The following is a 25,347-nucleotide window of genomic DNA, read 5'->3' on the forward strand; positions in this document are numbered from 1 at the left end:
TTGGATACTTCAGGATGTATTCCATGAATATTATTTATATTTCGTAGAAAAACAAGTGAAGTGAACAAAGTAGTATTAAATCTTTAATATTTAAATTATAAAAGAAAATTATATGATAAATACTACAAACAGTGGAAATTTTTTTGACTTTATAAGTGAAAAAGAGATAATTCAGGTAAAAAATCTCTATATATATTTAGATATAAATGAATAAATATAATAAAATTCTGGGAAATCTACTAACCCCGCAAAACTAGTGTAAACTATTAACGTCATAAGCTTTAAGATAGAAATCTAGTTAGTAAAAGAGTAGTTAGTAAGAGTATTATAAATATTTATAATTTAACTATAAAATCCCCTGTCTGGTAAATTTGCTCTTAAACTAACGTCATTTTCTGAATAATAATACTGAATACCCACAAACAATCGATTGTTATTAAACGTTCAACGTTTGTTTATATAAATCAAACAAAATGTGTTTTTATTTAACCACAAAAACTAATTGTTATTGAGATGCTTTCAAGTAACAAATTCCTCAATTTGCTATCTCCGATCTGCGAACCAATTGAACACGCTTAATTGTGGCATAAACAGTGAATGAATAAACAACACCAAACACAAAAAACCGGCGACAAACAGTAAATTACGAGCTGTGATCACAAATAACCAAACAATGATCACCTTCACAGGGCCATTAACATGATCAATCGCAAGGTAAACAAAGACCGAAATACACGTTGGGTGTTGTTGAACTATTCTCGTAACTAATAGCAAATAAATTACCTGGTCTCTAGGTGTTTATTTGCGTAAAACGAGTGAATTTCCAGCGACAGGGGGAGAGATAAATCGAGACAGAGAGGAAGAGAGCGAGGGAAACCGGAGAAGCCCTTATCAACAACTCGTGCTTGGGGCTTTTACACAGATAAGAACCGGCACTGATTGCCTGCCTAACCGAAAAAATTAAACAACAAATACAACTAGAGAGTGTATTTTTTCCAAAAATGAATGGTTGAATTTTCCAAAAATAGTATGTACCCCAAAATCTGTTTGGGGTTCAACGAGTTCACCATGGGTCGAGGTTCGACTCGTTTTTAAAAATGCGGAAATCCGTCAAGCCCAGCTGAGCAGCTTCAAACAAAACAGAAAAAAGAGAAAAATTGTGTGTACAAATTGAAACTGCAGACATTTTTCGCAATGACCAGGGTCTGACTGGCTTCGGGCCTTAATGGATGAATGTTGGGGCTCGCAAGGTCAGCCAGTGTCTGTGGATTTGCCGATTTGAATACAATCGCCGAGAGGCGGGAAACGAGAATCCGCTAAACACAAAAAAATAAAATAAACAACCTAACATTTGCACCGAGAAAAAAATACAATAATAACAGACTGATAATAAAAACACTTATCAATTTTTTAGCCATGAATTAAGGTTAAACTTAGGAAGCAAATCAAATTGATTGTCGTGGGAAACTCAATAGGAACTTCAAAAATCTAGAAACTAAAAGTTACACAACATAAGCATTAATTTTTCAAGTTTTTTAAAGCATTTTTCTTTTAAGGAAGTCGGCTATTTATAGAATTTAACGGATCTCCAGAGCTGGGTTTTTGTTTTACTTAAAGGAAACCTCGATTAAAGCCAAGTTAGTCACAGACTTGGGCTTGTATGCCAAGGGCAGCGAAGTTGGATTCAGATACGGATTCAGACCAAGTCACTCTCGGTTTTGCTTGGCAGCTCTTTCTTAATTATACACACAAAACATGATTTGGTTTTTTGGCCCGCCCTTTTGACTGACAATTATGGCCTGGCAAAAAATAAAAAAAACTGAAAAAAACAGCGGCAATGGCTTAGTCACTCTTTTTGACCGCATTTTGACACAGAGACCAGATCTCTGCGATCATCATAATAAATATTTATGGCTTCAGCAACGATGTTTGTCTTAATGCTAATGAAAGTTACCCATAAAGAAAGTTATAAACAAATACAAAAGGGAGGAGGAGATATCGTATCGAATTGAAAGAACAAACTTTTGTATATAAAATTTAGATTGTAGTCAAGCAAGAATCGAAATGGGACTGATTCTCCGGGAATCAGTTATTATTTTATTATTCCCGCAAAATCTGAGAGCGTGTGTGGTTCACTTCTCTCTTTGTTCAGTTCGATTTCGTGTATATAATTAAATATTCTGCGATAAAGCTGACAAACGAGACAATCAAGTGATCTATATATAAGGTTCTCGTGATGGAATCCCAAGCTCTGACTGCTGATTAGATTGAAAAGATCAATGGGAAATGCCCTCGGCTGAAGCGGTACTTTTTTCTGACACTAAAAAACTTTCATAATATAAAGTCTAACGTCTTTTTGTTACTTGAATAAATATGTTAAAGTGACATTTAAATTAAGTAAATTAACATAATAAAATGCTAATATAAATGCCAATAGAAATTATCTTTTGCTAACATTGATGTCTTGGCATCATTAACTTTCGATTAATCAGTGTTTAAAAATGCTTCTGGTGGTGTCGGTATAATTAATTAATAATTAAATGCAAATTATTATAAATATACGTAACATTTTAATACTATTTATTACAGGGTTTTTCTTAGCTTTTGTTCAGTGTTTCTTCTTTAAAAACTTGGCTACAATTTCCCTTAAACAATAAGGCAATTCGTTCCACTTGTTTATAATCAATTATGCATTAAATTTCCAATGATCTGACTATTTTTCCTTTCAAGCATTCATTTTCCACTTAAAGAAAATACCAAATTAAAGAAATTAGTCTCAAGAAGAAGCCACTACATCGGTTCCACTCGCTTTTTTGGGTCAATTAGAAAAAAAAACCTCTTCTGAAATCCAACAGCTGGTGGCCTGAACCCAGTTTCCCAATGATCTGGTGATCTCCCCCTTCCGTCTAGCAATCATTTTCCACTTTTCGCCTATTATATTACTCAATCACAAGTCAGTGGAGCGAGCGTGTATAGTTCACTTGGCATGTCAAAAGGCAAAATGCAAAACTTGTTTGGGTTTTGCTTATAAAAGTGAGAGTGAGTGCTGGTGGCTGGGTTCCGGGGCAAATCCGGTGCTACCAACCGGTCGGTCTGTTTCCCCCGCTAACTACTAACCCGAGTTGACTCTAGTTTAACCTCAGGTTAGGCAGAACAAAAGAAGTCAAAAGAGAGACAGGTGTGGAGACCCGATTTCAGGTTACAAAGATGAGATGATGCTTCTTTCTTTGCCATTAACATTATCTTTTTGAATGGGTTTTATTCACACGATTTCTAACTCTTTTTCTAGTTATATATTTTTTTTTATTACATTTTTTGCTGAATTTTTTTCGGCTGAATTTCTTTTATATCATATCAGATTCTGTTGTTGGGGTTTCATGTTCTCCACATTCTTGCACGATCGAAACCAAAGTGTTGACATTTGGCATTATACAGTTTTGCTGCTTTATAATTTCTGTATTTCTACACCATTATTTTCTGTTTCTGCTTCTTATTTTTATTTTTTGGGTTTAATTTTCGGACCAATGACCGAAGACAAAAAATACAAATCAACGGAGCAAGTAACAGCAACAGAAACAACAACAACTACAAACAGCTGCTGCTTTAGAGGAAAACCACAAACCGGAATTCTTCAAGTGATCTTTTTTCTTGTTGTTGTTGTTGTTCAATTCGATTTCAAGAAAAAAAGAGCAAAAAAACAATCCAAGAGTCTCCGTTTTCAGTGTCTCATTCTTTGCACATTTAGTAATGTTTTTGTTAAACAACAATTCACTTTCACTTTTAATTTACTGGAATTTTTCTAAGAATTTCCCAGTGTAGTTCAAAGAAATTAACACGGATTTCCCTGGGTGCGGTTTTGTTTATTGAGATATTTCAGATATTTAGTAGAACAACTACCGCAACTAAAGCTATTTATATATGGGCATTGTTGGAAAAATAGCTCAAAGGCGGCACAGGCATGTGTGTGCCATTGTAACTGTCCGGAGGAATGTATTTTTATTACAACTCGCGGATTCGCGGCGGCATCGGTTCTCGATTTCGCAGCAAATAATGCAATATGCAAAACTGAAGCCCAAGAACCGTAACACTCACTGCACGAATCAAAATGTCGCCCAAGAAATCACGATACGAAACGGAACGAAACACGAAGTGGGAGTTTGGGGTCCCTTGTAACACCGCCGCCTCGCTTGTAAAGGTACAACAAAAATCCAGGTGCAATAGCAGCCGAGCGCGCAGGCGCCTCACACGTTTTCTCGCTGCGACTCTGACCGGACGAATGGCGAGCGAATTGCGAGAGATCGGTGGACGGAATCGGAATACGAGTATTATTATTTATGCTCAGGCATTACTCACTCAGCTTCAACTGAGAGATAGGGGGAAAGCCAGAGAGAGAGAGCGGAACGTACACAGTGGAAAAATATGACTAACATCATCAGATTAACAACGGGGTTTTTTGATGATAAACAATTTTCATATATAAATATATATATATATTAATATTATATATATATTTATAAATTATTATGATTAATTAAAAATATAAATAATATAACAAGTATTTCTTATTAATTTGTATTATTTTTTCACATATTTTCTTTCTCTGTTTCGGAGTGTGGGAGAGATAATGCAGCAGCTGAGGCCTAGTCGGACTTTGTTTTTGTTCGTGGGTGAGAGAGCCAGCAATCAAGAGATCATTTCCTTTATATGTGTGTGTATCTGGAGAGAGTACTGCCTGAGAGAGCAAAATGAAAACATAGCCGAAACATAATACACACACCATAACACAGGTATACGGCAAAACAAAAACAAGTGCTGTGCACTGATAGAAAAAGTATAGCAAGAAACTAGATTTTAATAATAGAATGTAAAATATGAAGAGTTTCGAATTTAAAAACTTGGATTAAAATTGTGATATATATTACTATAATCAAGATAAATATATTATTTTAATTATGTAATAAATAAAAATATTTTAAATAAAAAAAAAAACTAAAAATGTATTTAAGCTGAAAATGCAAACAAACCAAAAGAAATGCACATTTAATTTCTTTTTAAATAAATTGTTATGAACTATTAAATAATTTATTAGTTTATCAATTGATTTTTCCCAGTGTATGTATAGAGTACAGCCGAACTGGTTTGGCCATAAGAGACACACCGATTCGCTACGCAAATCTCAAGAAATACAAACGTTATCTTTTGTAGAAAACGTAACAATTCATAAATGGAACAATGAATTCGCAGAAATAGAATATAGATTAAGTCCAGTGACCTCAGTGTGAAATCCAAAATAAAATCGAGCTATATAAAAGTTGCCTCAACTTTAAATAAAGTATTTATTAACTAGCAAAAGCTAATCAGGCAGTGAGTTTAAAATAAATCAGACATCATGGCCCGAGATAGTGAAAATGTATTTTAATCGGCACGAGGAATGCTTATCAAAAAAATATAATAAAAGGAATTTTTACAGGGTATTGAAAAATATCAGCAAGGCCGAAACCTAAGCCAAATCTTTTCAACATCTGCTGGGGGATTTCTCCCTCTCTGAAGATGCATCGGATGCGATATGAAGAGGTATCGTATGTGATATGGACAGATGCCGTGACATCTGTTCAACGGATCGAGTGCGGGACACCGACTCTAGGCTTCCAGCTTCAGGTTAAGGAAGCGGAAAATCTCAAAAAGCCATGTTATGGATGCTGCAAGCAAGATTGAGGAAGCATCCGCTCTTCGCATTCATCTCTTTGCCACTTGTGGATGCTGCATAATATTCGACTGTTGATTATCATTTTTATTACTTTTGTAAGCAAATATATTCGTAACTTTTGGGGTCTCAGTCAGTGCAATTAAAATGCTAATGTCAAGTACTTTAACAAATATAATTTAAACAGTAGAGAGGCGCTCTCGCTCCACACAGAACCCAAGCGAAACCAAACCCATTTCGGACAAATATTTAGCCATGGAGTTTGAGTCGCACCCAGAAATCGAGTAAAATAAATCCAAGACAAACGCAGAAACGTGCAAAAAACTATTAAACAAAATGTTAAGCGAAAAAAAAGCAAAAACTGAAAGGAAAAACCCCGCATTGTTCGCCACAGCCACTGACATTTCGCTGAACTTCTTCTCCTCCTCCTCAGGCAGCGGCGTGGGTGTGACCATAGGTCTCCCTCAGACCCGCTGCACACAATCCCAGCCCAAAAGAACTCAGGTATTTCACATATTTTTTTTTTCTGGTCAAGACACACACGTGCAGTTTATCTGCCACAACGAGTTGCCACGATCTTGGCGGGGCAAGGTAGAAATAGTAAAATAGGAGTATAAAGAAAATGTGAAAAATAAGTGGGCGAAAATGTAAGTAAGGAGAGTAAAGGGAAGACCATGTGGAAAATAAAGAAATTAAGAAACTACAACTAAGGGAATTACTATGAAAATATGTAGATTTTGATGGGAAAATAAGTTGTTCTTTTTATAATTAGAAGCTAATATTTCTGTAAAATAATTTTTGGTATTCCAGTGAACTTTAAATATTATTGAATTTATTAGTGAATGAAAATGTATTTAATTTTCTTTACAAAAAAGGAAAATATTAAAGTAATACTATGTTTTGTATAAAGAAAACTGAGTCATTTTTCTTTGAAAATTCAATAATAATATTTAAAATTTAATTCAAAAAAATATTTAGTTAAGCTTAAATTGGTTAAAAAAAAATACAAGATTATATTTATAGGAATATATATTTCTTGTTGATGACTCATATGCAGGTTTTTGTTTTTTTGTAGGCCAAACAAGACTGCCTGCAGTTCATAAGAAATTTAGCCCTCCAAAGGCATTTTTACATGCATTTTACAACAAACGTATTGCCTACTTTTTGGCTGAATGTATAAGAGAAAGTATAAGACAGCTAAGCCTTCTATATACGGAAAATGTTCAGAGAACTTTTAAATGGAGAAAAGCTTTGAGAAAGTAATAAGGAAAATTTAAACTTAAAATAATTATTTTCTAAATTGCCTACTAATTAAATATTTATGTATTATTTTCTCCTTAAAAAATATATATAAATTCCCTATAATTTCTAGCTTAAATATATCTTTAAATAGATATAAATTCTATAATTTCTACCTTTAATATATCTTCAAATAAAAATTCTAATTAATTAAAAATGTTTACTCACCCTCCATAACATAGACAATGCTGCCCACATCGCCCTCCTTGATGATCAGATTCTTGGCTGGATACTTGACCGGATACATGCAGTCAACGATTTCCCGTATCTGCATCAGATCCAGATTCTTCATAAAGTCATTATCCAAAATGGCAGACTTGATAAGTTCACGGGAGCTGCAAAGAAACGATTCAACGATATAAACTCAATTAGTTTTGTGTATATTAAAAATGGCAAGAAGCTGTTGCTGTCATTCGACTCGGGCAAAGGCAAGAGTCCAATTAATTTTCCGATCGACACATATAAATCGTTTTATCTTTTGGCCCGCAACTAGTTGTGCCACCAAAATTATGGCCCCCTTTTTGTGCTTTTTTGACTTGTTTCGGGTTTTTTCTTTATTTTATTTTTATTTTTAATATATCCAATATCGCATCGATGGATGTTGGCATGCGCGCAAATCGACCGATATGAAATTAATACAAATTTGAAAATTGTATGCTTTGGCTTTGACTATGGAGGAGAAGGTGGAGGTGGAGGAGCTGGACCACAAGTCGAGCCATGTCGGCAATGCCTGTAAATGTCAAATGACTTTATCTGTCAGCGAACTTGACAACTGGCCCGGGCCAGTGGAACAGTAATGGGAATAGAAAGAAGTCGGGGGCTCGGCGGATATATAAATTGGAAGCCAGAGAAGCCAGATCTTGGTTGATTAATTAAAGCCAGTCAGGCATAGTGGGGCCCCAGTGTGGCCAACGGTGTGTGTGAAGCAAGCTGTCAGATTATTGACAGGCAATATAAGATTATTTTTTAAATATATAAATATATTAAAAATGTAAACTACTACAAATTTACAAGGTTAATTCTTATTCAAAAATTTAAAAAAAAAATCTAACAAATTTCCTTACTCTTTTCAGAACAAAATAAATAAACCCACTGATATTTCACCAAGTTAATCACCAAGGCGTTGGCATAAGCTGTCGTCGTTGCTTTGGTTGGGGGCCCAATTTGTAAGCCTCCTTTTTGGCAACACTCCAAGCCAAGTTTGGGACTTGGAACTGCTTGGAACTTGGCTTACAAAAAAAAACCCGCTGCCTGATTGCCCCGAAATGTGGTGATGAGTTACCTCCTTCTTCGTGGAACTGACTGGGAAAAATTGCACCGAACTCAGAGCAACACCTGTGGCGCCCGTTTGGCGGGTACAACGCATAACACTCACAATTAAAATTTAATAAAAAATAATCAAAAATAATAAAATATGTAAAAAATATAAGTGAACCATGTTTAATCGATACTCTAGTCACGACTAGTGAGTCTAGGAAGCGACTATCTGTAAAAAACATGCTAAAGTATTAGATTTCAGCGCCCCAAAAAGTCGAAAAAACCGAAACGAGTTCCCCTAATGGAGTTGAAACCAATGAAGAAGGAGGAGGCGCTACACTCAGAAAAAAAACTAGTAGCAGTTAAATGTCTTTCAATGAAAGGAAATTATAATTATAAAGATAAAACTAAGAGCTGTTTAATTACATCTTGATAATTTTAAGAGCCTTTTAATATAATAAGGAAATAATAAAAACTGCTCACTCAAGCAATATAAAAAATGCTTAAGGAAAATTAAAGATTTAAAAATGAAAACTAAAAAGAAATAAACAAATTTTAAATAAAATGTTTCTAGGAAATATACATTTTCTTTGAAAAAAAAAATTGTATGACACAAATTATTCTATATTTATTTTTCATAATTTAATAACTTAAGTTTCCCTAATTTTTCCAAGTGTACCACAGTGGCCTGAGGTGGTGGGTCGTCGCTTTCTGGTGTTTGCCCCGTGGGGTTTATTTTTTGCCAGCGCTGAATTTTTTTATATGCCTAAATTATCATTTTCCTTGGTTGCACCACGCAGCTACGCATGTGGTGCCACAATGGAGGTGGTGCAAGTGGTGTCAGTGGTGCCAGTGGCTCGAGAGTACGAGCCAAAACAATTAATAGCCTCAATTAGACCTACGGGGCTCGGCCGGATCGCCTCAGCGTTCCAGTTGTCGGAAGCTATAACCATTCAAATGGCTATATTTGTGCGTAAATTCAATTTGAAATGTGTGCCAAGGCATAAGGAATGAGATTTGGCTGCACCTTAGAAGAATAACACCGAAAAAAAATAATAAAAGCTAATAAATGACCTTTGATATATCGAAATATTAAATATCGGAAATTATTGCATTTAACTTATGATCAGATAACATAATATAATATTTTAAAAAATATCAAAGAAGTTATTTATTTGTATTTTTAATTAAATTGGTCAGATATATCAAAAAGTATAACAATTTAACGTAAAATATACATTCATCGATAAAATATCGATATATGAACAATTTCCGTCATCCCTAAACCCTTTGATCATGCACAAAAATAATTTTAAATTAAATCCTAATAAATCATCTTAATTGAGATTTATATTTTCAACTTTTTTAGCTTCAAATTGATTATAATTTCGTGTATATCTATTTTTTCTCTGTACAGCTCCGTCCCCAGAGATATCCCCTTTGGCTACTTGAATCGTTGATCTGTTGCGGGTGCGTTCACAAACCGCTGAAAACCGAATTGAAAGTGCAAATACTTGGCGGCTAAAAGATCTATTTGCTGACAATAATAAAGCCAAGTGGCGTCTCAGCTGGGGAATTGAAAATGAAAAATGGAAATTGCGCGTAGATGTCAGCGCCAATGGAAGCGATATTGGGTGGGGCCTGGCACAATCTATGTTGCCAATGTTGTGCGAGTTGGCAATCAAGGCCTAAAAAAAATACGTCGAAAGGGGAGGAGACTTGAGACTGGCTAAATGAAATGAAAAATTGCTGGCCAATTTGACGATGTTGAACAAATTAAATAATATGAAGTGTAGTTAAGCTACCGGGTAATGTATAGGTTTAAGTTAATATTATAATATTAATTGTGGTGAGAAGGAGTTTTACAAGTTCGTTTAATCATTGAGATAAATATCTATAATAAATGTTATTTGTTTTCAAGTTTAATATATTCCAGAAATTGTGTTTTTAAAGAAAAATAGTTGTAGAAAATATTAAAAAATATTTAAAGAATTTAATTTTCACTTATAAAGCTTAAATAAAAGTAATAAACATGTTAAACAAATACAAATCAACAGTCTAAGACTGTAAAGTACTCATTCTCATATTATTTTTAAATCCTAACAAAACCCCATTGTATTTCCCTCTCTTATGAGTAAATAAACACCCAATTAAAACCAAAAACTGCCTGAATGACTGACCCAACATGCCTCCTGTCATCTTAACAGTGGACACATGTATGTGCAACGTGTGGCAAGTTCTAAAAGCGACCCCCTGCCACTCACTGCAAAACCCTCTCGGTAAAACTCCAAAGCCAATTTTTCGCACAATTTTCATGGCATTATTTATTAGATGGCCCCGTTGAAAGCCAAGCGCAGGCGACAGTTGGTGTAAAATGGACCCAACCTCAGTTTCGATCCCGATCCCATAGATTTCTGTCAAGTATATATATATATATATATATATATATACATAATATCTGGCGGTGTCGGCGGTGGAGGCCTACGGCGCTTTTGATTTATGCCATGCAAGTGTCAAAAAATGTCCTGTTGCACAGACACAAGCGTTGCCTCGTCGCCGTCGGCACAGATTTTGGTCAGAGATAAAATGAACCTCAATTTGGCTGGCTCCAAATGAGAAAAAAAGAAATCAAAAATCCAGACGCCAAACCAAATAAAATGTTTGAATTGCAATTGAAAATTCGCAAATTTGCTGGCGATTTTCTGCGATTGTGTCAACGGCGCTGGCTTGGGGTCATAAAAATGGCCGATTTAAACAAATTTGCGGGCATTACTTAGCGTCCGATACGCATTCAGATTAAGCTGTGTGTGCTTGAGTGTGTAAAAAGTGGTAAAGAATTATGAGAAATTTATATTTGTCTATCTAAGAAATCTAGGGGGATTTTTTCGATTTTTGTAGATGATGTCAGCGAGGTTTGGAAGTAATTAATTAAATATTTGCTAATATAGTTCTTTAGGAAAATAAAGAAATGTATATTTAAAACAATAAAATTCAAGGATATTTAAATTTTACAAAGGAACTGAAACCCCTTTTAAATATATCTAAATCACCAGTTTATTTATTTTAAAAATAAACAATATTATTTTTAGAATTGAACTGAAAATCCGATTGCTAATTTTACTCCCTACTTTATTACCTTGAATAAAAAAAAAACACTCCTCTCTTTGAAATAGGAAAAAGCCACTTTTCTTTTGTTTGTTTACCAGCAAACAGCAAAAATAATATTTTAAATAGATTTTTTCCGGCTTAACCCCTGAAATATATATGTTTACAAATATTTCAAAAATTCCATAGCATAAAATATGGATTTCCCCAAGTCAAAACAATATGTAAAAACAAAATAAAAAACCAATAAAAATTAAATAAAAATTAGAAAACTATTTCTCGACAGCGCGTGTCGCCATTTAAATGATCTGTGATCGCTTTAAGGAAACATCACCACCTAGATGAAAAATAAATATTTATGTTTTTTTTTTTATTTTCGAGCAGACAACAAAATGGGCTAAGAGGGAGGAGACAGCAGCAGCAGCTGGCCAAGAGCAACGACTTCCAGTGGGCACCGACAGGCAGGCAAAGTGCGAAGAGAGGCAAGTCGACAGATCGATCCACCCACGCCAATTCGCAGTTTTAATTTTATACACAACTCTTAATTTATAATTCCTAGACTACGGAGACTGCAACGAATTTGATTTTGCATGTATAAAAAATATAAAGAAATAAAAAAAAAAATATTTTAAAAAATCCCCCAAGGGTGAGAAACATATGTGACGCAATGTAGCCCGAGTTGTTTGCCAATTGGCAGCCTTTCGTGGCCCATATACGTGGGCTCATCTTTTTTTTATATAGATTTTCATATCCCGAGTACTGACACTGACCAAGGCCATTGAATTGGGCGGCGATGCGATTCAAGTTTAATTTTAATAAACGCATTTTGTGGCAGGCGACAGGCGACAGTTCGCTGCTCTCGATATTTTATTTTATTTTTTTGTTGATTAAAATCGACGCCGTTGCCTGATCATTATCGGCCTGTCTTTATAGTACTATATATACTCGGTAGATCCGTGTATGTAATGCAGGTCTATTGATTAGCTTGAACTTCATTTATTCAAGACAAATTCGTTGGGAAAAAAAGATGATCTCATCTAAATTTAGAGTCTGTCGTCCTTAAATAGATTTTTTAAAATTAATTCCCTTTGAATTTTAAATTTTTCTTCCAATTTTATATTCAAAATTCAATTAAATTTGTTTTATATTTTTAAATATTTAAAATTCCTTAAATATTTTCCTCAAAATTCAATTAATATTATTGTTAATTAAATATTATAAATATTATTATAAATTATTATCACTCACCGCTCATCCTTGTCGTATTTGGGAAAGCTGACATGCTCCAGCAGCAGCGAGGACTCGCTCTGTGGCTCCGCTGAGATACCCAAAGCTCGCTGCCTTTGGAAATTCTGTCCAGACTTGCGGGTGGCTCCGGTGGCTGTGCTGGGACCACTGGCACCACTTCCACTGCCAGATCCTCCTCCCGAACCACCTCCGCCGCTACCCGTGCCCGCACAGCCCGCTGCACTGCTTCGACTGAAGGGAAAAACGCTCTGGAACTTGTCCAAATGCGACTTGAGCTCGGCTATCTCATTGTCCTTAAACTGGAGGGCACGCTGCATTTCCTGTATCTTGAGCTCCTTGGCCTGAATGATCTGTATGAAGCGCTCTTCCTGCGGCGAGGCAGCCACATAATTGCTCATGATCATGAGGCTGGGATCACCGGCAGTGGGAGTTGGCATCATCCCCACTGGCGACGGTGTGGCCGATCCTCCCGAGCCGCCGCCGCCGCCACTGGAGATCCTTAGGCTCTGCATTTGCTGCTGAAGATTAAGGGTATTCGGCGGTTGCAGCTGCGTGGGCGAGTGACATACGTTGGCTATGGCCCCGGGTATGGCCACCGGTTGGCTCTGATTCTGATTCTGGCTGGGACTCGGCTGCTGGTGATACAGCACTGGACTGCCCTGACTGGTGTACAGACCCTGGGTCTGGGCCTGAAGCTGCTGCAGCTGTTGGTAACGTTGCTGCAACTGCAGCTCCTGCTGATGCAGCAGACTTCGGGGATCCTGATGCAGTTGCTGGGTACCCGATGGCGGTGTGCCGTAGATAAGCGTATGCGTCAGCACATCCGAATTTGGTGGCGGGGCTGGGATCAACCGAAGACCCGAAGCCGTGTGCTCCAGACCAATGAGACCACCGCCGGCCGTTGGCAAGGTCACAATGCCGAGACTGTTGTTGTTGTTGATATTGTGATTATGGCCAGCCGTGGCAGTGGGCAGACCGCCGCTATTATTGTTGTTATTATTGACACTGATGCTCACCAGACCCAGGTCAGTTGGGAACTGATAGTTGGCGTTCGGCTCCTGCTGCATGCTGGCTGCTTTTCGTATCGCCTCCGATGTGGACTCGGCTTGCCTCGTCTTCTGATCTTCGGCACTGCTATGCCGGCGATAGCGATGTTTCGTCGGAATCGGATTCGGATTCGCACTCGGACTCTGTTGTATCTGTAAGTGTGACGACGGACTCTCCTCTGGTATCTCCGGGTCTATGTCCGGTGGCTTGGCCTCGCTGATCCTCTCCCGGTCTCTGTCCCGCTCCCAATCGCGATCTATTATCGCTGGCTGCAGCTTCTGGTAGTCGGCATAAAACAGATCACTGACTTGTGGCGCTGTGGTTGTGGCTGTGCCTAGTGGCGGTGCATCGGTGGTGTCTGGTGTGGGACCGCCGCCGTTGGGTGCATTGCCAGGTGGGGGATTACTGCTGGAATTCTGAGCTGGCCGCTTGGTTGCGAAGCACAGCCGATCAAAGCAGAAACGCATCCTCCAGGCGGCTTTCCTGATCAACAGCCGCCAGGGAAATCTCACTCAGCCAAAGTTTGGAAGCCCTGCAAGAGGTAAGTCGTAGAAAATATAAATAATTGAGAAACAGTATATATATAGAAAATAGTTTATAAATAATGCCGTAAATAGTGTCAATCAGGGGCTGTTGGGGAATCTTATCGCGTTCTAATCAGCTGATGGAACTGATTTACGATCTTTGTGTTTGATGATGAACACGATGGCTGAATGAACCAGGCTATATGCACGGGGTATTCTGCACAAGCTGATAATTAAAGCTTTTACACTGACAGAAAAGGGTAAAGTGTAGTTTAAAAAAAGTAATTAAATAAAATTACCAAGTCTTTAAATTAAAAGAAATAATAAATTTAATGAAAATGTAAGAAAGTTTAAATAAAATGTATAAATTTGTTTTTTAAGAAGTTCAGTTATAAGAAATAATTTATTTAAAATGTATAACTCTTAAATAATTATAAAAACAAACAAAAAAATCCACTAATGTCTCTTTTGCATTAAAAACACATTTAGAAAATGTAGAAAAGTTTAAATAAAATTTAAAAATCTAATTTATAAATAATAATTTAAAACTTTTCCCTCAGTGCCTTGCATTCCTTACCCCAAAATTCCCATGGCTGGCAACAATTATCACAGTAAACCAAAAAATAATAAAATTTGCTTATCGCCCAACATTAGCATACACACAAGTTGTTGGACAAGTTGACAAAATGTCTTTTTTTTTCGGAGGACAAGGCCTTAAGCCCTTTTATAAGATAAGACACTCACTCGACAAATTGTGTGATAGAATTTGAAAATGCCAAAAGAACCTAAAAAAAAAAAGAGGGTAAGCTGGCACATTTATGTATATTTATTTTGCTGCTATTGTTGTCGGACACGTTTAGACAATAATTCAAGTGGAATGAGCGGGGCTAAAAATAAATCCAGCTAAAGTTAAACACGGCCAGGCCAAACTTATAAACAAAAGCACAAGCGAAAACCCTATAAACAAGTGTGGCTGGTTTCGGTTTCCACTTCATGTGCGAATATATAACAGCGGAAGGCCGAAATGGCAGTCGAAATTCCATGGAGTGGGATGATCTCTATCACTTTGGGGTAAAGGAGTGAGGAAGTGGGAATCAGACTAATGATTTTTGAGGTTTGAATTTGGGGAGAATCAAAAGATAACAATTATTTCTGCGGTTTGAAGATTGATTTGTTGAAATTAGAAAGAAAGAACGAACAATCTTGAACAAAAATTAGTATATAAAATGTTGTAAAGTAATTTAGAAATATATAAAAGGATATTAAGCGATTTTTATTATATTTTTAGGGTGTATTATAATATTAAAATCTTATTTATAATATGTACAAGGTAGATCTATAAGCCCAAACGCTACCTAATAAATTCCTCAAAGCTTCACACCCAAGAACCAGTTGACAAATTGGGAACACAATAAAGAATCGCTAAAAGACCGAATATAATTTTATGACTATAATAACGATGATCTCTTAATAGGTTCAAAAAATATCTTAAAAAATCAAATCCGTTTTGAAAACCCGTTCAAATCAGCCTAGGTCTCCCAACAGCTCTCTAACCACCTTGATTCTGGCCAAGATTCAGCCAAGTGAGTCTGGGAATATATATTCACAAGACTTTCAAGTGCCTCCTCAGCTCCAAAAGCAAATATTCACTTTACAAACGATCGTATTAGACGGACATTAACATTGTTAATTGATCGCACAGCGGATTAATGTGCGATTTGTATGCCATAAACAATGCGAAAACGTACACTCCAATGACATTGAGAGACGGTGGAAGTTCGCTGAAGTTAAAAGGGAGGAGCAACGAGTTGGGAACGAATGGATGCCCTCAAAGTGCGGGCAATTATCGATCCATATCAGCAGGCACCCGCAAATTCCGAAATAGTGAAAAAACTGACACAATAAATTAAGACAATTGGTGGAAGAAACGCTAAGGCAAGAAAATAAAAAAAAACAAAGCACAAAAATTGTCTGTATATATTTATTTATAGAACAATTGACAGGCCACTCAAAATCATCTTCCTCTCCCCTTCAGAGACATTCGTTTTCAATGAATTCGCTGCTCTCGTGATCGGAGGCAGCTTTTTGGGGCCACTTAAGCGCAATTACGAGTGCAATTTGTTTCCATCTTGGGGAAGAGAGACCTAAGCGTATACGTAATATTTTCAACGATTTTATTATTTTTTTTATTGTCATTTAAATGCTGGTCGACAACAAACAGGTTCTGTTTTAATTTGAATTAGTATTTTGTTTCTTTCTTCTTAAACATTTATTAAATGAAACGCAAACAGTCTTTAATGTCAAATTTTTTGGGTGGAGGGTATTAACACCGCGATCACTCGCTTGTGAGTTCATTCATTCATGCCTCTGATAACAGGTCATGTATATATATATACATAAATATTTATAAATTCTATATATAATGACTAATTAGAGAGGAGGCTGAAACTAACCATTTAGGGAAGTTTTGCGGTTCGCTGCATCGTGACTAGAAATGCAAAAATTACACCTGCTACATCGACTCACGAAGGCGTCTCTTATTTTTTTTTTAGATTGCCAGATAGCGCAATTAGTGTGTCATTATGATCGGAGATAACGATACAGGTTGTGCGCGTACTCAACAATTAAGGCTGTTCTCAACATTTGCATATATTTCACAGGATATGAGACTGGTGTCTGAGTGATACATGCTATCTAAGGCGTTGAATTTAATTAAAGCAATATATTTTGTTGATAAAATAAATATATATATTTTTATAGTTAACAAAAGCGTTGAAGCAAATAAAGTTTCTGGTTTATTTTGATATCTTCAAGATATGTTTCGTGTCTATCTTTAAGATAAATATTATGTTTCATCTCAAAGAACCACAAAAACCTTTATAAATTTAGTTGGAATTTTGCAGATTGTTTATTATTTATATTTTTAAATATATAGTCTTTCTTTGCTTGTATCTTAAATTAATTTTTAATAAAACTCTGCATTCCCCCAATAAACATCACTGTCAATATGCCAGTTGATCGACATTCAAATCGTTTAACTCTTTAACTCTCCGCTTCCTTTTGCTGGCAAATGTTGGACGCTGCCTCATCGCTAATCAAAAGTGACAGTCGTCGTGATTGTCATTAGATGGATCCCCAAGATACCAAACCGGTGGGGAAAAGAGAGTGTTAGGGGGACTTTGAAAAGTGGTGACAGGCATGGCGACAGGCTAAGCAGAGCAGACAGCAGCATGTTAAACACCGGCAGCAACAAATAGCAAAACATTCAAACATTCAGTCTAATGGGGCATGCCAAAAATGCGTTGCATTCGAATCATTTAAACATAATTAAGCGGTTAGTCATACGACGATCTTTTCCGCTCTTTCTCAAATTGAGACATCAATTGAGAGTTATGTCAACCGTATTTGGGGAGCGCTTTCTTGCCGACACACACAAACGAGTATGAGATAGGATCCCGGGGGAGAACGGGACTGCTATAATTATAGGTTTCAATTACTTCGCTTCCTCAAAAAGCAAATAAAACTCGCAAGAGGCAATGCCAAATTGAAACAAGAATTGTCCGGATTTCCAGACATATATATAATAAATTGATTGTGTTGATCAGGGGGGGTAGGTATATGGTATATGGGAATTCATTCCATTCGATTTCATTTACGCGAACGCTGGCGTGCAATTATTTAAGTTATTTGAACTTTTTTCGACATTTCTACGTTGCACAAACAATCAATAAAACAAAAAGAGTAATAAAGCTCAACTTGAAACGCAAAGTCTAAGTCGTAAATTCTTTGCGGTTTATTTCTAGAATGACCTGACAAACGGTGGCTGACCCCCTTGGGAAAAGTGATTATCAAGTTAGAGATTTAAACCCACTCAAAACCGAGTCAATGTCGAGGATTATGTATAAAATACACAGAGAAAAATATAAAAAGAAACTTGTGTATGAATATTTCAATAAAAAATCTACAAAAAATACTTTAAATTGCTTTTAAAATTTCTTTAAAAATATTTTAGACTTTTTCAAATAAAAAAAATAACTACTTTTTACAACTTTAGTATTCCATCTAAATTTCCGCCTCTGTACGTGTAATTTGCAGCTAGTTTTTGCACTTATGTCGTTTTGTTTATCGTTTATTTTTTTTGGCTTACAAATGTTCATTAGTTTCGGCGACACGTCCATTGATCGATCGATCGCCTTTGCCGAAGGCAATTGATCGCCTGATAACACTCAAAAGACATTCAGATACAGATACGGCCTCCACCTGCCCCACCGCCTGTCCTGCTTCTAGTGGCTCGATTTAGTAGCTAGTGAGCTCTATCTATGGATAGCATGGAGACAGAAACCGACACAGGCTCGGCCACAGTTATTTTTGTATGGCGAAAATTGGCGTAACGCATGTGGATTGCTTGGTATGAAACGCACGTTCAATCAATTAAAAAACCTTTGCGCAGCGGGAACGATTGCAATTTTTTTTTAGTTGGTAAGAAATTGGGACCTCATTTCGAGGTGACTCACCGAAGGTTGGGGCAGGGCTTGAATGGTGGAATTATTTGGGATTTTTGATAGAAACAAAAATATAAAGGAAGTGTAAAAGCCCCTGAAGCTTCAAAGGCTTATAAAAGAACAAATAAAATAGGTAATAGTGGAAATAGTATTTTGATGCATGATTTGTTATATAAAAAATATAAATAAATTATGTTTTGTAACCCGAGAAAATATTATAAGAAATTGTTATAAATACCCATACACAAATTGCATGCTTAATTTACCTTTAAGAAAATCTGGCATATCATTCACCTGACATTTCCCCCTTGGTTTTTGTTTGTTTACATATGAGACTGATAATTCCAGTTACCTTCTAGCATAGCACAATTATAAAACCATAAAAGTTCTTAACAAAAAATAGACAACTCCAAAGAATTGCCGCCGCCTGTGATCAAACAAGTTCTAATCAAAACATTTTTTTTTATATTTCTTGAGCCACTCAAATTACTTTTGACTTTCATCAGTGTCATGTCAGTGTTGATCCAATGAAAAATGGATAAATAATGAGATGAGATCTTGCAGCTTTGGGTAAACAAAGATTCAGTATATGTAAATATAAAAATAAATACAATGAAAACGTTTAGAGATTAAATAATGCTTGATTAATAGCTGTGACTAAACAAATTGCTTTAATAGAATTATGTGGATCTTTCCATTTAAGCTATAGTAGATTCTTCTCCTTGATGTATAGAGTTGTTAAAGCATTCCTTAAAGATCCCAAAGCTGATCAAACCACCTAATCAACCGTCACACTTTTTTGTGCATTGCTCTATTTATTTTTCCTCAAAGAAAACTCGCTTGACGATGCTGGATTCTAGACCCCACAACAAGTGTAGCATTTTCCCAATTTCCCCTTAAAGAAAAGCCCCTCCAACCATCCGTTATGATAGTAGACTGGCTACTGGTTTATGCACTGGAAAAAGTAATTATATTTTAGGGGTTGATATGAATTGTGAGAGATATTAAACAATATCAAACAATAGACAGAAATCTTCTCTGATAATTTATAAGATGTTAGCTCAAATTTTGAAGATTTAAAGCTATATTTTCCTACGTTTTTTATGCTTATTTCCGGCTTATTCTTTACTTTCTCCTATATATAATTTTGATAATATTATTAAGTGTACGACATTATTTCTCTCCCTGCTCATATATATATGGAATGCCTGGTGGTCACTCCAAAGACCTGAAGAAGCGCCTTGGCTGTCACATGACTGTCTTCGGGAGCAACTCTTCTTCAAGTCTTTGGCGGAGCATCTTCTCCTCTTCTTCTTTTTTTTTTCTCGGACATTAATTAAAACGTTGACACACACAGCCACACACACACAACACACACACTCGATCTTCGTAAGGAAAATTGCCCGCCTGGGAGCCCGATGTACAAATCATAAAAAAAAAAGAATCGTAAAAGGAAATTGGTTGTTTTACCTTTGGAGAGGCTGGCAAAATTCTCGTAAACAATTTGCACTTTTAATGAGCCAAAACACAAAGTGTAACACACACGCACAACCACAATTAAACACTCACAAACACACACCACGATCGTCGTTAAGATTCCGCTGCTGCCTTAATTAGTTGGGTGCTTGAGACGAACCGTTGTGTTTTTCTTACGCGTTTTCTTTGTACTTTGTAAAATTAACAATTTAAAGGAAACGTTTTCGAATCGCGTTCCGTGTTTCCAGGCGGCAAATTCGTTGTTCACCGATTGAGCGGCGCTCGAGAACTGTTTGGTGGCGAGTGTTGGGAATTAGCAACGATCGTAAGGCCTATCGATAGTAGTTGACTGCTGACGGCGGGCAGCGACGCAAGCAGAGCAGCCGGTTATCGACAGTGATGTCAAATCGACTTCAATTAAAATTAAAATTATTTATAATAATTTATTTATAATTATTTCAAAATTATTAAAAATAATAAAAAGGTTTTATAATTTTTGTGTTTCTTTTTTTAAATTATTTTTTTGCAGGCTGGGAAAAAGGCAAGGAAAAGCATCTAATCAATCTTTCCATATTAAAAATAGTGTGACCAAATGTATTTATGCAGCATAGCTAGATACTCTGGCCACACCAAAAGATTACAATTTAGCCAAAATAAATATTATTTTGACAGACGAATCTCAAGGGACCTATTGTGTTAATTATGAAAAATGCTATTATTAAAAAAAATACATATAAAAAAGTTATATTCCATCCTTTTCCCCAAGCGAAATAATTAACTTTAAGCTTTTTCTTGAGTCTTGTTAATTTTCCTGATACCTCATCATATTTATAAAGAAATATAACCCAACTCCGACAACACTGTCTGTCAATGTGAACCCCAGAAGCGTTTGGCGTTGTCGGGTTGTCGTTCGTTTGTGGTTGTCGCTTAAATTAAAAGTCGGAATTTGGCTGAAACCAGTTGAGTGTGCACGCACACTCGAGTACTCGAATATAAAAATAAGAAAAATAAATACCCAATATATACAGATATATATATATAAACATATATCAATACGTCTACGCCTTGCCTGTGATTCGTGCGTTGGCTCTGCGATCGTTTAAATAAAATAATAGTAGTAGCAGCAGCAGCAGCACACACTCACACACACACAGTACTCCGGGCTCTCCAGCCATGCTGCGATGTGATGGAAAAATTGCATTGCCAGCGATCTAATTGCGGGCTGGCATGCTAGAATGAAACGCGCTGTTTCGGGGCACCTATTAGAACAGCAACAACAAAAAAAAAGAGATAAAAATAATAACAGCACCATCTAGTATCGAAAGTATTTACTTCCAGGCTCACGCATATCGAATCTGCAGCTCTACCGTCACCCCAGATCCCCTACTTGCATATTCATGAAGCGCCCTAGGGCAGTTTATGGACAGTTTAACTTCGCTGGTAATTTAAAGGATATTCAATTGACATCTTAATTGGTGGATAAACTTTATGGTTTACTGTACAAAATAAATACTACGTGGAAATAAATTATTTTAATAAAAATAGTCGAGTTTGAAAATGAAGAAAAGAAAGAAAGCGCACAGGTCGGATACTTTATTTTTATAAGTTTGTAATGGCTAAAAATATATATTGTACTTTTTGTTCAACAATCAGTTTTCCTAAATTTATTTACACTTCTTTTTCAATATTCTAAAAATTGTTAGACAAAAAGACGATTCAAATATTAGCCAAAACAGTGAATTCAATTTATCACGTATACGCCAAGTGCACAAAATAAAATTGAAATATTACCCTGACTCATTTCAATTCAATTTTGTGGCCGTTTGTAAAAATCACCCTTTCAGCACACTTTTAAATAAATACCTGCAACCATTATTCTACAGTTACCCCTAAAAATATTACGCATACGCCGTGCTGACAGCCCAAGGCAATTTATTGTAATTCGCACACACACACACACCAGAAACCGTGACAAAACTCTTGAGGTGGCGTAGCACTCAATGGATGATTTAGTACGGATCACTCCATAAATCACATCGGTATAGCTCATGCCAAATTTCGCCATAGCCATATTCCTTTTTTATGTCATAATTACAACAAAAGCCTGTTGACTGGCTGCTACCTGTTCGCAATTGCAGCGGAAAACGTTTAGGGAAACACTGATTTATTTATTGCAAACAATATTACGGGGCGTGTAAACAAAGTCGAACTGGAATTATTATCAACTATATTGGAGCAGCAGCAGCAGATAGACGAGAGAGGAAATTAAGTTGAGCATCCAGCAATCATTGGGCGTGGGACGTGATTTAAGCAAAAATCAAAACATTATTAAATTGTTTACATGCAAATTCAATAGGAAAGTGCCGGGAAAGAGCTGTGGAAGATTTGTATACAGTGAGAGAAAAGGAATGAAATGTTTCCATAAATTGTATAGTTTTTTTATTATATCAATTATATTTATAATATTATCATATATCACATTTTTTTATATTTTAAATGTTATATTATTTTGGAAAATATTTTTATAAAATTTCTGAATGTTCTATTTTAATTTCTGTGGATTTGCAAATAAATATGAACTTAGTTCCTTGGGTGGTAAATTAAAGTAACACAACAGAGGTTTAAGAATCTACTACTTTTAAAAATTCCATTGTTTTTAGTTTAAATCAAAGTAAACAAAATGATTCAGAATATTAATACATAGAGTCTGGCAAAACTTAACCCCTCTATAATTGCTCCCCGCCTTTGGCGATTCATTTTGTTGTCTACATTTATACTTTTATTAAATTGTCTGTGATACTAGTTGTTGTGTTTATATTCGATTTTGTTTGTATTTTGGCGACATTGACGCTATTGATAAGGCGGTCGTCATGAGAGCCGCCAGCGAGCGTGGGTAATAATTATATATGTATATATATATTATTTAATTGGCGCAATCGGGAAAGGAAAGGTTATTTGGGCGGCAACAGAGCAGCAAATAAATTGAGTGGTGACAACACCCGTTTTTTATTGTGATATAAATGCATTTAAGGGTTGGGCAGGTGGTAAAATTATATAAAAATTATACATTTATTAAATATAACAAAAAAGAAAATGAGGAAAAACTTTTACAATTAAATAAAGAGGAAAAAATATTAAAAAATTAAGTAAAAGAAGGAATAATTAATAAGCTTTTTTAAAGATTAAAAATCTTGATTTCCTATTTTTAAATTATATTTTAGCCGTTACATTTTCCGATCACCGATGGAGCTTTCACATGTAAACAGTGATAAACAAAAGCTTTCAAAGCTTTACAACAAACAGCTTTCTGCTGGATAGTGATGAAACATTTCTTCCAGATATCGATAAAAATATCGATAGATCACAGACCAAATATAAAACAGATCACAACAATAAATAAACAATTTTCCTTGGCTTTTAGCCATAATTCATTGCTTGCACGCAAAGCTTTCCTTTCAAGTTCAATGCTAAATTTATGGAAAATTACACACATGTCAAGGAAAATTATAAACAAATATCTGAAGAGAATGAAAGAGTTGGATCTTAATTGCAAAGAGAGGAAAGCTCCCCAAAAAGATTTCTCTTAAGTGTTACTTTTTCTCTCTTCAACAAACAAGTTTCATTGATGAAAATCCAAATTGGTGTTAATTTTCTCCGCAAATTGATTTCCAACCGAAAAGCGTTCTCCTTTGTCAAATTTTACTGTTGCAAATTTGCCAATTAGACTTTAATTTGATATGCAGCTTACAGCTGCTTCTTTTTTATTTATTTAAAATTTTTGTTGTTGGCCAAAGCCCCGAAATTCGACCTGGAAAGAGGGGCACGTCTTCTAGAAAGAAGAGCCCACAAATCGCGATTGGTTATGGTATCGCGGATTGAAGAATTTGAGCTAGAGGCTTGGGGAAGGGAAAGAGTATACGAAAATTTGAAAATTTGACAAGCTGTTTATTTATTTTACGGGCTATAAACGGCCCGGTTGGATAAGCAAACAAATCAAAACGTTTGTTTACTAGCCAGATATACAAAAAAATGATTTATTAAAGAATATAATGATCATTAAAGCAATATGAATACTAATAATTTGAAAGGGTATATAGGGCTATAAAATTTGAAATAACACAATTACAGTTTATGACAAACGTGGCAAAATAAAGGTTGACCGATTAAATGTGAATTTAGCTTTACAATTTTTTAATTTAAAAAATTGAAACAAATAAATAACTTAAAATTATTATTAAATCAATTTCAACAAATAAATAATTATATTTTACTATTAGCATTTCCATGGGATAATATCTATTTGCATACCAAACAATAAAGTTCTTTCAGTCAGTTTTCTGCAACACACGTCCCGTATTCCAATTCCCTGACTTTTATATTTATCACTTTGAAGCTCAGATAAGAAAATATTCCCTTTAAAGCCTCCAATGAGTTTTCCTATTGCGACTTAAATTGTTTGCCAGAACAATAGTAAACATTTAAAATAAGTCAAATAAAGTTTGCTATTTACTTTTTTCCATTTAAAAGCTAGAGTGTTATGCAACTGCTACAGTTTTTCTACGATAAGAAAAGCCTTTCCTTATAATTAGCCAATAAATATATTTTTATACCCTTGCAGGGTATTATAATTTCAGTCAGAAGTTTGCAACGCAGTGAAGGAGACGTTTCCGACCCTATAAAGTATATATATTCTTGATCAGCATCAACAGCCAAGTCGATCTAGCCATGTCCGTCTGTCCGTCCGTCTGTCCGTCTGTCCGTCTGTCCGTTTCTACGCAAACTAGTCCCTCAGTTTTAAAGCTATCTGAATGAAACTTTGCATATAGTCTTCTATATACTCTCACTGCTATATATGTCGGAACGAGCCGGATCGGACGACTATATCATATAGCTTTTTAGATATGGCCATTTTATATTATTTCTGAATTTTGGTAAAAATTTTATGAAAATCGGACGACTATATCTTATAGCTGCCATAGAAACGATCCGGAAAAATAATAGGAAAAAAATTATAACTTCGTTGTTTTTCAACGTATTTTCATCTACTCTAAGATATAAGCTTATTTTATTATTCTAAAATTTTGGTATAAATTTCATGAAAATCGGACAACTATATCATATAGCTGCCATAGGAGCGATCGGTAGATGTAGAGAAAATGTAAAGGTGTGAATGTAAAACTGTAAC

The 25,347-nt window shown here is 35.5% G+C and overlaps 1 protein-coding gene across 4 annotated transcripts in view; it reads right to left on the bottom strand.

Moving 5' to 3' along the window:
* for (cGMP-dependent protein kinase for) overlaps nt 1–25,347 on the bottom strand; it is a 36,568-nt gene that overhangs the window by 8,392 nt on the left and 2,829 nt on the right. For 3 of the 4 annotated variants that reach the window (XR_011445911.1, XR_011445910.1, XM_017182907.2), the window contains exons 3-4: nt 12,614–14,192; nt 7,172–7,338 (exon numbers count right to left, since the gene is read on the bottom strand). Coding sequence is in view for 2 of the 4 variants with exons in the window: in XM_017182907.2 (XP_017038396.1) it covers nt 7,172–7,338; nt 12,614–14,127 (1,681 nt within the window). In the remaining 2 variants the exon portion in view is untranslated. Of the gene's footprint in view, nt 1–7,171; nt 7,339–12,613; nt 14,193–20,156; nt 20,425–25,347 lie in introns of those variants that run through there. The other variant, XM_070289153.1, reaches the window with a different exon arrangement.

The sequence above is a fragment of the Drosophila kikkawai genome, chromosome 2L (genome assembly GCF_030179895.1).
Source record: "Drosophila kikkawai strain 14028-0561.14 chromosome 2L, DkikHiC1v2, whole genome shotgun sequence".
NCBI lineage: Eukaryota > Metazoa > Arthropoda > Insecta > Diptera > Drosophilidae > Drosophila > Drosophila kikkawai.